General features: G+C 53.5%; 5 protein-coding genes across 5 annotated transcripts; 2 read left to right on the forward strand and 3 right to left on the reverse strand.

Moving 5' to 3' along the window:
• Nucleotides 1-802: 802 nt before the first annotated feature.
• On the reverse strand, nucleotides 803-3,528 carry PODANS_1_13730 (uncharacterized protein; the record flags this gene model as incomplete). Its single annotated transcript, XM_001905042.1, has 2 exons — nucleotides 803-2,652; nucleotides 2,709-3,528. 2 exons carry the CDS (start codon nucleotides 3,526-3,528, stop codon nucleotides 803-805), a joined length of 2,670 nt encoding a protein of 889 aa, XP_001905077.1.
• Nucleotides 3,529-4,676: 1,148 nt separating this feature from the next.
• On the forward strand, nucleotides 4,677-6,067 carry PODANS_1_13740 (uncharacterized protein; the record flags this gene model as incomplete). Its single annotated transcript, XM_001905043.1, has 2 exons — nucleotides 4,677-5,468; nucleotides 5,525-6,067. 2 exons carry the CDS (start codon nucleotides 4,677-4,679, stop codon nucleotides 6,065-6,067), a joined length of 1,335 nt encoding a protein of 444 aa, XP_001905078.1.
• A 702-nt stretch (nucleotides 6,068-6,769) lies between these two features.
• Nucleotides 6,770-8,224, reverse strand: PODANS_1_13750 (uncharacterized protein; the record flags this gene model as incomplete). Its single annotated transcript, XM_001905044.1, has 1 exon — nucleotides 6,770-8,224. The coding sequence occupies one exon, from the start codon at nucleotides 8,222-8,224 to the stop codon at nucleotides 6,770-6,772; it is 1,455 nt and encodes a 484-aa protein (XP_001905079.1).
• Nucleotides 8,225-8,628: 404 nt separating this feature from the next.
• On the reverse strand, nucleotides 8,629-10,680 carry PODANS_1_13760 (uncharacterized protein; the record flags this gene model as incomplete). Its single annotated transcript, XM_001905045.1, has 1 exon — nucleotides 8,629-10,680. The coding sequence occupies one exon, from the start codon at nucleotides 10,678-10,680 to the stop codon at nucleotides 8,629-8,631; it is 2,052 nt and encodes a 683-aa protein (XP_001905080.1).
• A 332-nt stretch (nucleotides 10,681-11,012) lies between these two features.
• Nucleotides 11,013-12,916, forward strand: PODANS_1_13770 (uncharacterized protein; the record flags this gene model as incomplete). The annotated part of the gene is made up of 2 exons (XM_001905046.1): nucleotides 11,013-11,318; nucleotides 11,417-12,916. 2 exons carry the CDS (start codon nucleotides 11,013-11,015, stop codon nucleotides 12,914-12,916), a joined length of 1,806 nt encoding a protein of 601 aa, XP_001905081.1.
• Nucleotides 12,917-17,755: the final 4,839 nt, after the last annotated feature.

Raw genomic sequence — 17,755 nt, forward strand, 5'->3', positions numbered from 1 at the left:
TGGGAGGGATGGGAGGGAGGAACCAGGAAGGAGGCTTGGCGGGGTTTGCTTTATACGGATTCCCTTTCAGAGTTTGCATCTGCATCTTGCATTTTCTGCTGCGTTTGACAGCTCAAGGCATATTTCACGGTCGTTTCGGCGCAACTCGAGGGGGTTTCAGCTTGGGCTTGGTATACCGGGAAGCAGAGGTTTTATTTGGCCGCGGGGCAGGGAACATATTTGTGTATCCAAGGAAATATCTGGTGTTGTTTGGGTTTTCAGGCGTTAAATTACCTCTCTCTTTCCTGGAGCGGTTCTTTGCTTGCGGGTTTCCCTTTCGCATACACTATTTATCATGATACCTTGAGATTTGTTTTATCTGGGCGGGATCGGACTGGGTCATTTCTTTTGGAATTATCTACTTATGGGGGTCGGGCTTTCCTTATCTAATTCAGACTCATTTCGAGGATGGATGCTTTTGGTTTAGAGAGATGACGATCCCCAGCATGGCATTCAGCGTTTGCTTTTCATCTTTTTCTCTCCATGGCTGGCTCGCTCGCATGGGCAACGAAGGAGGGAGGGTTGTTGACCAGCCTCGTTCTGGAGTTATCAGCGAGAGTAGTTGTTACAATATTAGGACAAGTTCACCGTCATGCCTTCACTGTTTACTGTTGTGTGGTTTTGTGATTCGTGGTTTTGACACGTATATCTATCTACAAGAGAGCCCCGAGGATGGTGTATCCACGCGCATCCGCACAGTTGGTTAATCATGGTGGGAGGGTGTTTTGGTTTGTTAGCTTTGAATCAGACCCCGAAGAGCTAATCACCAGTGACGAACAGTAAGCAAGTACTCGCTCATAGCCGTCAACAAATTCCAGACATCCTTCCTCTTCATCTCCTCCTGCAGAGCGATTCTCTCGAGCGCCGACCTCCCGTTGAAGTACTTGAGGAACATGGGCCAGGCATCGGCCACCCTCTCCTCCCACTCTTGCTGCTGCTGTTGACCAACACCACCACCAATGTGAGGTTTACCTCCTATATTACTACTCCTCCCACCACCAGAACTAGCCATACTCTTAGTATCACTCCCGGTCTTCTGCTGCTGCTGACCATCCCTCGCCCTCCTGGCAGCTTTCGCCTCTGCCGCCCGCTCCTTGAACCGTTTCCCTATCGCGCTGAGGTATAAACTTTCCTTTCCGGTAGCTTTCTTCGCATCGAGGATGATGTAAGGGGTCATGGCCTCCAGATGACGGGCGTGGTTGACGCTTGGGTGGGAGGTGGCCATGGGAACGGGTTTGCGGGCGTGGAGCATGGATCTCTCTGCTAGATCGTGGGCTGCTCGCGAGGCGATGCGGGAGAGGCGGGCTTTTTCGGCGATTTCTTCTGCTCGTGTGGTGGTTCCCCCGCCGCCGCCAGAGTTTTGGCTGGAGGAGAGGGAGGGGGTGGAGGGGGAGGCTTGGGAGCGGAGGGAGAGGGATTTTAGGTCGAGGTTGGAGGTGGAGGTTGTTACGGGGGATTGGTGGCCGAGTTGATGATGACTGCCCACGAGGGCGTGGCGGTGGTGATGGTTCCTAGGGGAGGTGGGGGAGGGGGAGGTGGTGGACCAGGCGGCTTTTTGGACGTTGGTTAGGGATTGGGAGTGGGATAGGGGGAGGGGGAGGTCGGTGAAGGTTACTGAGTGGGCGATGGGGTTGTTGGGCGAGGGACTTGAGGGGGTATTGTCGTCGTTGAGCAGGGGGAGGAAGCCGGAGAGGGAGGGGTCGCTCAGGGCTGCTGCTGTGGGAGAGATGATGGTGGCTGCGTCGTCGCTTTCTATGCTGTTTGCGTCACGGCCCATGGCTTGGGCTTTCTTTTCCTTGGCAATCTGCTCGGCTTCGAGGGCGTGTTCGACTTCGTAGATGATCTCGGGCCAGACAACGACGTAGGCAAAGGTGCAGATTTGGGTTACCCAGCCGCCGCGAATTAGCCAGGCGAGCATGGCCATGTAAGTTGGACGGTGAGCCTTACTCGGGCAGTGCAGCTTATATGGACGGGGGGCAACGCTCAGCTCGGCGAGGAAGCTGGGAAGGGCCGGCACGAGAGGGAACTGGCGGGCCCAATGGGCGGCTGCTTGGGGTAGCTTGCGCATGTCACAGTTCGGGCTCACGATGTACATGTCTCGTGCGTGTAGTGGCGGGATGGCGATGGCTCGGCGCCAAAAGATGAAGTGCTGGGCGAACTTGCGAACCTGTGTTGGCGACAGAACATTACTAGATTGCTGGCCAACTTGGTAGAACGACAAAGTTGGCTTGCAATGCCTCACAAACTCAATCATGGCCAAAGTTGTCTCGTCCGGGTCGTCTTGTAGCTCAGTGATGATACGTTTCTCATCCACCAGAAGCAATAGAGCAAAGTTCTTGTCCAAGAACCCAGGTTCTTCCGCCGCATCGTCACTCATCAGCGTATTGGCAGTACTTAACCACAAGCCTGGCTGACTTGCCTCTCCATTGTCTGGGAGGTCAGAGACATGGAATGGGACAGGAATCTGGACCGAATGGGTCACCATCCCCTCGGCTGTGCACAGTTGTAAAGCAGCAATTCTGTTCTGGGATACGGCTTCGTAGAGATCGCGCATAGACGCTGCCAGCGATGAAGTCGACAAGATCTCATCCCACAGCAAGCTCATTTTTCTTCCTGGATCTCGAAATTAGCCAGCCGTAGCCATCTCGTTTCAAAACGGGGCTACCTACTCTCCTCGCGACCTTTATCCTTCAGAGTTAGGATCTTTTTGGATTCTTTCCACACAAAGTCGCTGCGTTCCTGGCAATACTTGTATGCTTTGTTGATCTTCTTGATGATGTTGGTGTACATGATGTCGACCAAGTCCTTGGCCTCATGCTTCTTTGGTCTAAGAAAGAAGACCAAGTTGAACATCGTCATAGAAGCCTTCTTTTCCTTTTCTGCTTTCTCTTTGCCCTCAGCATCTCCGGCACCCAATGGCTCTCCATCTCTTGCCACCCTATCACCACTCTTGAAGCCTGTGTCGGTCTCGGTGGGTAGTGCGTCGTCCTCTTTGGCACCCGGTCCAGACTCGGCTTGGTGTTGCTCCTGCTCCTGCTTCTTTTTCCTCTTCTTCTTCTGCCACATGCCGTTTTCAGGCACATAGATGGGGTATGAGACACAGTAAATATTGTCCAGAGATACCCGAAAGAGCCTCTTGTGGTATGCCCTGTTTGGTGTCAATAGGTTCTCAAGGTCTTTGGTAGGGTAGCCGGCCACATATTCCCAGGGTACTAGTTGTGTACCGCTCTCAGTGAAGATGTGGTCATCATAATTCCACGGTGCCATTTCGGCGCCATGCATCACAGAGGAGGCGCCTGCCTCTGGCCAACCATATCTGTCATCGTCGTCGTCCAAATCTTCTTCTCCCTCGACAACTTCTGGTACCCCCGCTGGGAGAACTTTTCGTCTTGGATAGTGGAAAACTAGTCGAGGGCCGTCTCTGGAGCGGTTGATGACCAGTGCAACTCCCATAAAGTTGTCCTGGCTAGGGAGAACAGGGGCAGCCATGATGGCCACGGTATGGGGGTGAAAGCAATTATTCCAGAACAAGCATGCAAGAGGTGAGATTTCGAAGAAGTTGGCAATGCAAGGCTGGTGTGGTGACCTGGGTTCACAACTGCCTATGAGTCGCAGCTGGTAATTCACGTTAGGACTTACTTGGCACAGCAAGGTCGCCCTGGTGCGAATGTGTCCAAGGGACGGGATGGGACCGGGGCGCAGCACTTCAGCGGACCCCAATCGGCGAGCGGAGCAGCGGTTGGCAGGACGGATGCGGAGGGCCGGTGCAATCGGATGGACGTTTGGACATAAAACGGCGTCCTCCGGGGCACGCACCACAGGGGCTCAGGCACTTGTGGCAGGGCGGCAACCAAATGCCGAAAGAAAGGAACCCTGTGGCGTCACCCCGCAACGCTCGGGCCACTTCACATGGAATTCAAAGACAAACACTGCCAAGAGGACTGCCATGGATGCGCCAAAAGGAAAGAGGGGATCTCCCGGTACGCCCGTGACAGTAAAGGAAGGGGCGAGCGTGTGGCGATGGATCCCGCTGCAAAAGGGCCATCCTAAAACAGAAGGGCATCGTGTGAGAGGAAACCCAATCCCAAACATCATCTTTTTTCCCTGAAACTGTAGAAACAACAAAACATCCTAGATTGTTAAACTGGGCAGCGAGGCCCTCACCGACATCTCCTGCAAAGCCACTCGCTCTTCCTGAACCCTTCGCTTGATCACCGCTGTTTCTGGGCCACAACAAGTAAATAAATCGCCATCCCAGGTTGTTGTTCCACACCGCACACTCTGAAAGTAACAATCCCTCCAGGGCTGCCCCACCGTCCCATCGGGTGTACCCTCCCTCTAGGTCTCGCCTCTTCTTCGACTCTCCTTTCCCTGCTGCTCCTCGAGAGTTTTGTCTGCTAGTCGAAGCCGATCTCTGTATTCGCCTACCTCCCTCGATTTTGTTGAGTTGTTGGCGTGCCCCCACACTCACAGACAGGACGATTTAATAATTGCAATTGTCCTGACCATTTCCACGCCCCGCGACCCCGCGCTCCCTTTAAATGACGAATTCGATTGCCCCTGAAAACCGACCGTCTCCCTCTTTCAACATCTCACAAGCTCCCGCGCAACATACAGATTCGAAGAAGATTGAACTAATGGCTGTGGGCGGTGAGAACGGTGTTCTCCTCAACGGCGGCGGTAACCAGTCGAACGGGGCTGGCGACCATCACATCCGCCGAATTCCGCTTTCCTACGACGGTGCCAACTCCGAAGAATCAGCCCTTGAACTCGTCCTCACGATCCGCCCAGACTGGGCCGATACTGCGTCCAACAAGGTCGAGTTTGTGCGCTTCACAGATGGCATCACCAATACCCTGCTGAAGGCGATCAACAAGCGCCCAGGGCTCTCCAAGGAAGAGGTGGACGGCGAGGCTATTCTGCTACGTGCCTACGGTAACGGCACCGATGTTATTATCGACCGGTTCCGTGAGACGCAGAACCATGAGCTGCTGATGAGACATGGACTGGCCCCAGAGCTGCTTGCGCGCTTCGAGAACGGGATGATGTACCGCTTCATCCAGGGATCGCCCACTCAGCCCGAAGACCTGCGCAAGCCCGTCATTTACAAGGCTGTAGCGCAACGTCTGGCTCAGTGGCATGCTGTGGTTCCCTGTATCAAGGCTCCCACGGGACACAGCCGCAAGAACTCGAGAGCAGATGGGCCTGTGACGCTGGACAGCAACCTCGGGGATGCCGAGTTTCAGAATGTTATCGACAATGTTGCCCCAGGAAAGCCGCCCCCGAATGTGTGGACTGTGATGCAGAAATGGATCTTTGCTCTGCCTACAGATACGGAGGCGCAAAGAGCTCGTCAAGCCGAGTTGCAAAAGGAGCTTACATGGCTGGTCTCGCAGCTGAGCCAGCGGCCCGGCCTGGGTGTGAACGGGGTAGGTTGACCTGAGATACCATCTTGATACGGTTGCTAACCTGTGATCCTTTGCAGTTGGTCTTTGCGCACTGCGACTTGCTCAGCGGCAACGTCATCGTTCTCCCCAAAACCTCACAGGGTGTAACAAACGGTGACAAGGCTACCGAAAATGTCACCTTCATCGATTACGAATATGCTACCCCGTCCCCCGCAGCCTTTGACATCGCCAACCACTTTGCTGAGTGGGGCGGCTTCGACTGCGACTTCAGTGTTCTTCCCACTCGGGCTCAGAGACGCCAGTTCATTGACGAATACATCCGCGCCTACTTTGCTTACCGGGAAGAGAAGAAGCCCGGTGCTGCTGCTGGTGTTGACCAGAAGGCCGAGGTGGAACAGCTACTCACAGAGGTTGACCACTTCCGCGGCGTCCCAGGGTTTTACTGGGGCATCTGGGCTCTTATCCAGGCCGAGATTTCCACCATTGACTTTGATTATGCCTCGTACGCCGAGATCAGGCTCGGAGAGTACTATGCCTGGAAGGACGAGGTGACAGGCACAAGACCAAAAGACGGAAAAGAAGCGCCCCTCAGAGAAAGGAGATGGGCTCAGGAGGAGTAAAAAAAACTGTGTTGTCATTGTTGTTCATCTGGGCGGTGCTCGGTAGAATTTCGGTGTCGTTTTCTGCATTGCATACAGCCATTTTTCTCAAGAAAAGGGTGGCGGGCGGGCGGGCGTGTTAGGAGTCATGATTGGCTTTTGAACTTTGGTTCTTGATTAGAGCGTTGGTTTTTCTATGTTATTATTGCATGGGGGCGTGGGAAAACTTTTGGGGCAAACATTCAACATGGGCTCGGGATATGCTTTTTTCTTCCTTCACGACGGACGATTTGATGGACAAGGGGGATGGGGACGGGGGCTTTTTTTTATACCTACGGGTCACTTACCTACGGGTCACTTAGAGGAGGGGTCTATTGGGGCTGAGGGAAAAGATTGGGATATCCAGAGTTACAGTGGGAGATGTGGTGAGCATAAACAATCAGAATATAATAACTTTTCAACATTTTTTGGGGTCCGCTGAATCTCAGTCTTTTGAAATATCATGGCACGACACGTGGAAAAAATGAAATGTTAGAGCACATTGATTTTTTGCTAGATTCAACTCCGTATAACCGCTATCCCATTCCGTTCGGTTCTTGTCCCGAATATGTTGAAAAAACCACTGAGAGTCCGCCTTGTAATTGCGCCAAATTTTGCGATGTGATGTGTTGAACGACATGCCCCCTTCATAAGAAAAATACGCTGCTTCCCTGATCACAGGCCTTACGCCGGGGCAGTTCCCTTCCAGTACTTGGTCGGCACAAACGGCATCTTGGTCACCACCGCCTTCCTTGGCCGGCCACGCACCAAAATGTCGACCTCGGTGCCAACCTTGTGGAAACCATCCTTGATGTATCCCATGGCGATGTTCTTGCCCAGGCTCGGGCTAGGGCACCCACTCGTCACAGTCCCCAAGCTAATTGCCTCCTTGCCATCCTCACTGCGGGAGACAATCTCGGCCCCTTCTCTCGCGGGCGCACCCTCGACAAGCAGACCGATCCGGCGACGGTGGACACCCGCGCCCCCTTTGCTCTTGGGGACGAGCTGCTTGGCGATGACATCAGCGCCGTAGTAACCCGCGTTCTCCGACCTCCTCTCCTTGGGAATAATCCAGCTCAACCCAGCCTCAACAGGAGTAATGGAGTCGTTGAGGTCATGCCCGTACAGACACATGCCCGCCTCCAACCGCAAGCTATCTCTCGCGCCCAACCCAGCAAGCTGGATCTCCTCCGGCCCAGCAGCGAGGAAGGCCTCGGTAACACCCACCGTCTCAGCAGGGGGGATCGAAATCTCGAAACCATACTCACCGGTATAACCCCCCCTGCTGATCAAAAGCGGGCTGCTCACCTTCCCACCCCCATACTTCACCTTGGCGTACAAACTCCCCCCAAAAAGCAGCTTCTTCAAATCCACCCCCTCTTCTGTCAAAACCCCCTGCAAAATCTCCTCCGCCTTTGGCCCCTGAACAGCAACCAACCCCCACCCATCCAGCTGCTCTTCCCTAACCTTCAACCCCTCATGCCCCATCTCGGTATTCCATTTTGCCATCTCCCGATCAATATAGTTGTTGTCCTTCCCCCTGCACCCAGCATTGGTCACAACATAAAACTTGTCCTCGGCCAGCTTGGTGATGATGGTGTCGTCCGAAATCCCACCTTTTCCATCCAGCGTCATGAGCGCCGAGAGGGTCGACTTGTGGGTCTCGAGATTCTTGCAGTCGCTGGGGGTTATCCGCTCTAGGAAAGCGGCGGCGCCCGGGCCGAGGATGAGACGTTGGACCATGTGGGAGACGTCGAAGAGGGAGGCGTGGGAGCGGGTGAAGAGGTGGGATTGGGCGACGCCGAGGGAGGAGTATTGGACTGGCATGTGGAAGCCGCCGAAGGGGACCATTTTGCCGCCGTGGGAGAGGTGGAGGTCGTAGAGGGGGGTTTTTTGGAGGTCAGTTTGGGGGGTCGTGGAGGAGGAGGCATGGCGGGTTTGTTGTGTGAGAGAAGGTGTGAAAGATGCTGCTAGGCGGGAGAGGATGTTTTGTGGCTGGTGTTGCTGATGTTGCGACTGAGGTTGGAATCTCTGTGACAGCAGAGCAACTGAGCTAGTGTGCCGCTTCGCGGTGTGGGGGTGACTGCGGACAGCAGTCCGGAGTGCTCGTGAGAGCGCAGTTGATCTGGTAGACTGCATCGTGGCCGATTGAGCTGGAATTCGACCCAGCGGTTACCTAGTTTGGCGCAAGAGAATCGAACAGGAGGCGGAGAGAAAGAAAGTTGGGCTGGTTGTAGTTTGAGGTGACCTCATTGCTCTTAGCTCATCATTCGGGGCTTTGGCCGTTTCTCGGCCCGGAATTCGACCCACCCTTGGACGCAACGCTGCGAACGCGGACCCGAACGGTTGGACTCGGTTCAAGTATAAACAGTCATGTCGATGTCTTCTCCGCTGAAATGACAACATACTGTAAGTGTCTTATGGTGAGAAGAATGAGACACTCAAGAATCTCATTGAAAAGGGATTCAGTCCCAAAACAGGGCAACTGATGTGCATTCTATGGCCTCCTATTATCTTTATACTCGAATTACACCACAACAAGCTCATTCCTCCCCACCAATCTTTCCACCCGTCTGTTGCTTCCAGGCATTGGCCATGGCAAGCAAGTTGGACAAGCTCCTGGTCTGTTGGTCGTCCGCAGGGAAGATGTAGTCGACATACTCCTCCCACGTATCGTCCTCCAGCTTTCTTTTTTTCTTCGTTTTCCTCGGCATCTGTTTGTTCACCTTTTCGACGTCCTCTGGCGAGCCGTGCGTCTTCTCGAATGCCAACCACGCGTTGAGCAGCGACACCCGCTCGGCCTTGAGCTCTCTCTCCTTCATGCTCTTGTGAGCACGCTCGAAGATCTTGCGAGCCCTCTCCTTGGCCTCCTCGCTCACCGGGCGGTCCTCGTCCTCGTCCTCCTCGCCGCCCTCGTCCGCTTCTGGGATGTTGATCTCGAACTGGGCGTAGCTGATCCAGACCTTGGGGTGGTCGGCCTTGGCAAGGAGGCGCTCGTACAGCTCGCGAGTCCTCTCGTACTCGCCCTCTTCTTCCTCGAAATCAATGTAGGCTTTCCACACCACTTCCGGCATGTCCAGGACTGGCTGACTGATGGCGAGCTCGAAGATGGCGCGGGTCCGTTCCAGGTCGTCAAGGCCACGTTCAATCTCGGCCCACTTGATCCATGTTTGGCAGTTGGCGGGATTGTACATGACATGCTTCTCATACAGGGTCCGGCACCTCTCGAACTCGTACAGCTTTTGCTCGAGGAGGATGTATTCTTTGAAGAGCTTGTCCTTGGGACACATCCCAATGGCCCGTCCCAGGGTCTTTCGGGCAGTGGTAAGCTGTCCCTGCCGGATCTCAAAGTGAGCTTTGGCCACCCAGATTTTGGCAAAGGTGAACTTCTTGTGGGGGATCAATCCTAGACAGGTGTCGTAAATTTGCCGGGCACGTTCGATATCCTTGGCTTCCCTCTCCTCCCATATCGCGTAGAAGAGGAACAGAAAGATGTATCGCCTCCAGTGGCGCTTCTCCTGAGTGGGAGGCACTTGAGCAATTGCCCTTTCGTAAACCTCACGGACACGGTCTGCATTGCCTCCGCTCTCTTCCAACCTTGCAAAGTCAAACCAGACATCGTAGTTCTTGGGGTTCTCCTTCACTTGCTCCTCATAAAGCCTCCTCCTCTTTGTGATGATGACGTCCTCCACTCCCTCTCGGTCACCAAACTGCTTTTCGAAAGTGGTGTACTGAGCATGAAGAATCATGGATTTGGACCTTGAAAGGTTGTCAAGACCGAATCTGTAGATAGCCCGCGCCCGTTCATATTCGCCCAAGCGTGCCTCGTATCTGGCAAAAGCAATGAATATCTTTTCGTCAACCGCATCATCGCCCAGCAGCTCAGCAATGGTCTGTATTGCCGTCTGAAAGACTTCGCGCACCAGATCGGTCGTTCCGTGTTCCTCCTCAAATTTGGCCCATTTCAGCCATGTCCTCGGTTCTGGGTGCACCGCGGTGAAGGCGCGAAAAATCTCCCTCGCCCTGTCATATTCGCCATATCGCTTCTCCAGACGGATGTAGGCCGCCCACGCGTTCTCATCTGGGTGCCATTGCATCCACCGATCGAATACCTGACGGGTTCCGGGGATATCGCCCAGCATCTCCATGACATAAAGATACTTGTACCACAGAGACGACACGCGAGGCAGCCGGGTGACGGCGCGGTCGAGGAGGTTGCGCGCATGGTTGATATTACGGCTCTTTATCTCGGCCTCGATGTATCGAATCCAAAGCTGAGTGTTGTTGGGGTGGACATCGAGGGCGCGCTCAAAGACAGACCGGGCGCGCGCAAGCTCTTTCTGCTCGAGCTCCCACTGGGCATACTGAAGCCAGTTTGCTAATCGAACGCGGTTTCGGCGAACGTAATCTTCATACTCGCGACGTTTCCGACCTTGGTACTCCTTCAACTCTTCGAGATCCTCAAAGCGCTGTGTTGGCTTCTGGAGGGCGACCTCTTGCCTATCGACGGCCTCGCGAAGCAACTGCTCGGCGGAAATCTGCACAGGCGCGGCGGCCTTGTTCTTGACCCTTGGTGGGCCACGTGATGTCTCCATCTTGATGAGGTTTCTCGATTGATGCGATTCTCCGTTCGAGAGGCGACGGGGGGTGTTTGTGGGATGTTTGGAGGGGGGGGGGGGGGGATGATGGACGGTGAGGACGGGAAGTTCAAGAACTGTTTACGCTACAATTCCTTGCCCATGTCGCACGGCGATGTGGGGCACTTTTTTAAGCCTTGACCAAGCCGCGCCTCCCAAACCGACTCCGGCGACAGGCTTGCAGTATAAGTTCAACAGCCTTCCTTTTCTTTGTAATTCACTTTGCCATCGACATTTTCTCGACAGCACGCAACAATCCAGACCAAGTTATCCACGCGCGCATCAAAACAATGTCCAGCTACGCGGACGAACTCCTCGATGATTTCGGGGACGACGTTGGCGAGGAACAGGGCAACGATGACGACTTCTTCACAGACGAAGGACTCGCGAATGGCGCGCAGGTCGATACAGACATGGTAGAAGCACGCGACGAGGGCGATGGGAATGAGGACGCAGACATGATCGATGAAGAAGCTGCCGCAGCCGCTGAAGATGAAGCCGAAGCCAAGGCCAAGATCGAAAAGATGAACCTGGGCGCTGTCCGTGACGTTCGCACTGTCGCAGGTCTCATGCAGACGTTGAAGCCTGTTCTCGAGGTTAGTAGTACCAATACCCGCTTGTGCCCCAACAGTGGAAAATGTTTACATCTCTATCTTGGAACAATAGCCCTGACAGTTTGTCTCGAACGTTGCAGAAAATCGCACATTACGAAAAGCAGCCAGCACAGTCGGTCGACAGCGTGGGAAATGTCGAAGACCATCCCGAGTACCACCTGTTGACCCAGTCAAACAGCCTATCAACTCAGATCGACAATGAGATCGCGCTGGTACACAAGTTCATCAGGGACCACTACTCGGTCCGGTTTCCAGAGCTCGAGACGCTCATCACCAACCCGTTGGAATACGCAAAGGTGGTTGCTTGCCTTGGAAATGGGCCGATGGACTCGGATAGTATCAAGGGGCTTCTAGAGTCAACGAACAACATTTTAGGGGTCTCCCTCAAGAAGGTTCTCGACGGGCCCTCACTGATGATTGTCACAGTGGAGGCGACTACATCCAAGGGACAGGCGATGCCTGAAGAAGAGTTACAACGAGTTGTGCAGGCCTGCGAGATGGTCATCTCGCTCGATGAAGCCAAGAAGACGCTGACCCAGTACGTGCAATCACGCATGAACATCTTCGCGCCAAACTTGACAGCTCTCATCGGCTCTCTTACTGCCGCACAACTTCTCAACCAAGCGGGTGGTCTCACCGGTCTCTCGAAAGCCCCAGCCTGCAACTTACCAGCCTGGGGTTCCAAGAAACAAAACAGCTCGGCCCTTGCCACGAACGTGGGCATCCGCCAGCAAGGCTTCATCTTCCAGGCACCCATCATCCGCGAGGTTCCCAGCGACCTCAAGAAACAAGCCATGAAGATGTTTGCCAACAAGATCGTCATGTGCGCCCGTACCGACTGCTTCCACCAGTTCCGCGACGGCTCCGAAGGCGAGCGTCTCCGAGACGAGTGCCTCGACCGTCTGGACAAACTCCAAGCCAAGCCCAATGCTAAAGGCGCCCGTGCCCTCCCAGCACCAGACGACAAGCCCAGCAGGAAACGCGGTGGTCGCCGCGCCCGCAAAGCAAAGGAGGCGACCGCCATGACAGAGCTACGCAAGGCCCAAAACCGCGTCGCCTTTGGCAAGGAAGAAAAAGAAGTTGGCTACGGCGTAGGAGACAGCACCAAAGGCTTGGGTATGATTGGTCAGCGAGACGACGGACGTCTCCGGGTCGCTCAGATTGACCAGCGCACGAGGGCAAAGCTCAGCGCGAGGAGCAAAGGGTGGGGAGGGACGACTTCGATTGGGGGTGCGTCGTCCTCGCTCAGGAGTTTGACTGGTGGCGGGGCGGGGAATATCAGTCTGGCGAGCAAAGGGCTGCGGACCTCGGGCGTTGGGACGAGTTTGGGGGGTGGCGCGACGGCGGGGACGGTTTCGTCGCTTGCGTTTACGCCTATGCAAGGGTTGGAGCTTGTTGACCCGAAGGCGATGGCGGAGAGCAGGAAGAGGAAGGCGGAGGAGGAGGATAGGTGGTTTAAGGGGGGGACGTTTACGCAGATTGGTGGGGGGAGTGGGGGTGGAGGGGGTGGGAGTGGTGTTTTTAAGAAGCCTGCGTTGCCGCCTGCTAAGAGGGTTGATACGGGGTCTACAAAGTCTTGATTTGGGTTTGTGAGGGTGGTTGGTGTGTTGGACTGTGTTGAGCTGGTGAAGAGGGAAGGGGCGAATAGAGGAGTTGGAGCAATCAGTATTTAGTACTTGGATTAGTGTATGTGTACAACAACAGACTTGGTGGTTTTTGTGATGTAATTTATGGTCAAGTAACGTTTCAACTGGGGAGTGCACTTTGGGAAAAGAGGTCAACTACGCTTGCGTTTTGAATCATTTTACTCTTTAAATGGCTTCAGTCATTGCAACGCTCACGATTCAAAGTCGGGTAGCTAGGCCGACACCTGTAGTGTTTGAAGCAGACTGGGAGGTATGGACGCATCCGTTATGAGTAACCTTGGAGCCATCTAGATCTCTTCAATGTTCGAGGCACGGAAGAGGTTTGCAAACTAGGTGTCATCTCAGTTGCTGTCAACTAGGCTCAAATAACCATGATGTTGCCACAAGAATGGGTGGAGAATAGGGGACATAGTAACATCGAGGAGAGGATAGATAGAACACTTTTTTCTTTACAACTATCACGCTCATTTCGGGGGGTTGTTGATGCTAAGGAGTATTACTTGATGAATTTCCCCAGCTATATTTGACTTGCTTAATATCTACTTGTACAAAGAGGACTCGTTACTTCTCAAAATATAGCAGACCGAGAAAGATATATCATATCCCAACAGAGATCCTCAAACCTGCCATTAAAAAACTCTGATCGCCACCATCATGTCTCCTACACCTGATCATCATCATCATCATCAGCATCATCAGCATCATCATCAGCTCTGCAGAACCGCACCTGATGATCAAAACCTGTGCAACAAAACCTCGATCAGGAAGGGTTCACATCCTCCATCCTCCGTCCTCCATCTTCCTTGGTAAAAAAACTCCCTGATACAAACAACCTCCCTCGATGCGGTTATCACACCTAGCCCACATCATCGATCAGCTTTTTCCCCGTCCGTTGACAGAACCTTGCGCGCCATCGTATGTGTAACAATCTTGCATTCTACTTTACTTGCACCATGTTTCACCGTACCCACCTAGGTTCATCCTGTCTCCTCTCCTCCTCAAGGGGACCGGGTCAATAAACTCTCTCTCGTCACACACCAGAAAAACGCAAAAGCAAGTTCCTCCCTCCTGTCATACCTAACTAAGCCTTCCTGCACGTCGCCATTCAAACAAAACCCCTCTCATGCACGTCAAAAAAAAAGGAGAAACCGAGACGGACCTGTCTGCTTTTTGGGTTTCGTATACGTGCATGTTACGAATCGTAAGTTTTTGATCAAATACTGATGTGTTTCTGATGATGCAAACTTATTATTTCCGACAGAATTCCCCACAAAATAGGTATGTGTGCAAGTGAGCACAACATCATCATCACCAACAACACAACACCACATCATCATCATCATCATCATCACAACAAAAAAATGAGAGGGGAGGAGCTTGGGACAGGAAATGATTTAATTGACCCAAAAAAGAGGAGGGGCAATTTGACCCTGAACCCCGCAAGGGTCCTGCCCCTCCCTTGTCAACCTTTGTCAAAGTGTGATGGGATTCTTACAGAAACCGATTCTTGCAAAGTGCATTCTAAGCCAAATGCCATGTTTCACCACATGCTGCCCAGGCTGGGCCGGTGTGTGTACGCAATTTGCTATCCACAGATGCTCAAAGGCAAATAGGACTCGATTGCTGGGCAGGTACCAGACAAGTCCTGGTTTTGGGAAGAAATCATCGTCTGCTGCTGTGCGCTCCTCTCAAAAATGACCTTGCCCAATTGCAAGGCTCCTGGGGCGACACCACCCAGGAAGAGGCCCCGTTATCTCTGCCTATCTTTGCCCAGATTTGGAGATTTGGAGATGTCACCCCATAGCCGCCATGGCAAGGCCTGTCGAATCACCAGGCTCGGGGCAACCATGCTCCATGTTTCCATCGACTCATTTCAGCGAAAAGTGTGTGTGCGCGCGTGTGTGTGTGCGAGTGAGTGAGAGTATCAAAGTAGGTGGGTGTGTGGATGGTAAAGAGAAAAAAAGAAGGAAAGGCGTGCGCGTCTTACCCAATATCTTGATGCCTGCAGAGTCTGCGATGCGGTAATTGGTTAGCAAATCCTTAGCGTTCTACTGGGAAGAGATGACCATGGGATTTGATCACGGAACACCATGAGCGTGAATTTCTCTGAATTCCCATGCGACCCCCAAAGTTCGGTCCTACACCGGTTGTTGGCCCGCGTGTGTGAAGTGGCCGTTTTTTTCCCCTCGATCGAATTCTCATTTTCCGATCAGTCTTACGGATGGGGTGTTTTTTTGTGATGACTAAACCGGGTATGTGACAATGGCGATCCCCAGACAAGGCCGGTGTGTCTGTCGATGTATGAAGGATTGACGTTTTGGGTTTCTGCGTTCATCGTCTCATCCGTGCATTTGCGTCGAGTTGCGATTAGACAGACCCCTACACCAATACTGCAGCCATGGGCTGCTCGAGCTGTGGTAGTGTCCATGCAGGCCGTTTGCGTGAGCGCTCAGAACGAGCGAGATGATGCTTTTGCCAAAGGCGGGGTTGGACGCAACCATTATTACGAAGGAGTTATGAGGTATCTGCAGCTGAAATCAATGGGCTGTTCCTGGTCAACTTGCCATGCTGCTAGGTTGCTCACCTGCTGGATGGTTTGGGCGTTGCGCTGGATCGCAGGGATGGTGTCCAGAGAGACAGAGAGAGACCTCTGCTGGGTATTTCAGCGCTTGATTCCGATGGCAGCGGGCACATGCGACCATCGCTCGTGCAACTTCATTTCGGCGAATATTTCAGGTTGACACATGTTGGTGAGTGAGGCGTTTTGTTGTCCGTGATGCTGTCAAGGTGAGATGAGATGGATGGTTGATCTGCTTTTCCTCAGTACAAAGTTCATCAAGCTTGGTGGGTTCATCGGCAAGGTGAGCATGGCCGATTATGAAAGGTTCGGAGCTCGAAGCAGCCCGAAGAAAGCTCGGGCCTTCAGTGAGGGGAACGGTCCGGAGGGAATAGTCCGGACATGCTGGCTGCTGACTGGTGCTGGGTGTACATCAGGGGTACATCGGGGGAGTACCCCTCACGGAGAAGGTCCCTGGACTTTTGATGGCTGCCGATGTCGTTCGATTGTCGTCATTATTTTCTGTTGCGACCCTGAACAACGCTAACGTCTTCCGAAAAGGGTCTGCCCTGGCTGTCACTCGAGGATACTGCTTTGTACAGGGGATCGTCAGGTGGGCCCGATTCACCCACGCAATTCACGATCCCCATGGGAGCGCATTGGGTCCGATGGAAGACCCTTCAACTCGATGACTGGTTTCTGCCATTTCTTCGGTGCAGCTGGGACATTTTCGTTCCAAGGAAATCTGAAGCAAGGGCCCTGAAATCAAGCGTGACCCCTAACCATCCGCTGCCATCCTGTCGTCGGACCTTGCTGTCGACCACCCGCCTGCCTGCCACAGCGAAGCGCAAAGCCAAAACGGTCGACGACGATCTCAGAGCTGCCAATTCCAAGTTCTGACCCGAGCCTCCCGCGTCCCGCACGCGGCTGGCCCCTGGCAGCGCCCGAACTGCCCCAACCGGCTTGTGGCTTTCCACCCACCGGACCTTTTGATCCTCTCTTTGTTCGCTTGTTATCGAGAGTATCTGCCAAGTTTGGATAGCAGTTCTCAAAAGATTTCTTGCAGCATCAAGGAAAACGGGACCGCTTTGTTTCCAGGGTCCAGGGGTCCTCTCGTTTGGGGGCTGTTCTGCTTGACAGATGCATACTCCCCTGGAAAGTATTTGTTAGGTAAGGTAGTCTGTTTACCTACTTGGTATACACAGCTTCGAGTATATGAGCATACTCATACTAAACTGCTTCGTATTGCAATCACTCTTGTTGACACGATCAGATCCAAGGTCTTGGATCCGTGAAATCATCAGACTTGGAAGTTTGTAGTGCTGTAGATAGACACACCCCCAATTGCACGTGGACTAGCGGTACTTGGGCGATTTGGGCGTTCTTGTTTGGCTGCTTGACAGGAAGCGAAGTCTTCTTTCCCCACAGCAATCCTGATCAGAATACGATGATCGGGGGACCTCCGATCATTGGTTCCTTGACTATGATGATTCTGTGCGAGGTGGCTGTCAAGGAAGCTGCGCTGTCATGCACATGGAGACAAATGGAGCGCTGCAAAACACCGCAGCCCAAGTTTTGTGGTATTAGCCACTGCCTATGATCAACTTCTATGGTCGTGTGGCCGTGTGCGTGTGAGCCCGCAGACATCGCCTGTTACGACCCCACGGATGCTCGGGAGTTCGCAGAACAAACCTGTTGTTGCTCGACAATCACGACAATCATTGGTGTCTGTGGTAGGTTCTGGTAGCACAGAGAAAGCATTTACCATATCGAGGGATGCGGATTGTCAACAACCCCATAGGGAACGGGCATCGGCATACATACCACCAAGTTGGACCCTCGATACATGGTCATGGTCGACATATCAGACCCGTACGATAGCCTCGGAGTGTCTCGACAAGGTCAGAGACAACGGACGCACCCGAGTGTCCCTTCATGCATATGGGGCTGGCGACCTCACAGCTGTTACAGTACTATTCCAGCTACACGATTGATGAATCGAGCATGCTGTAACGCTCATCGTCGTCCCTGGAACACGACAACCCTGCAAACATCGACCCTGTTGACCGAATTCGCGGAGAAGGCTGCATGGAACGTAGTACGGAGGCGGCGGGTTTACACGGGTTCACCCTGTTCGAGCAGAGGAGGGTTAGCTGACACAAGAAGCTCCCCTCCTCGTGTGAGGTCCCGTCCACGCAGCTGCTGAGGAGGACTAG

This window comes from Podospora anserina, chromosome 1, assembly GCF_000226545.1.
Source record: "Podospora anserina S mat+ genomic DNA chromosome 1, supercontig 3".
Classification (NCBI taxonomy): Eukaryota; Fungi; Ascomycota; class Sordariomycetes; order Sordariales; family Podosporaceae; genus Podospora; species Podospora anserina.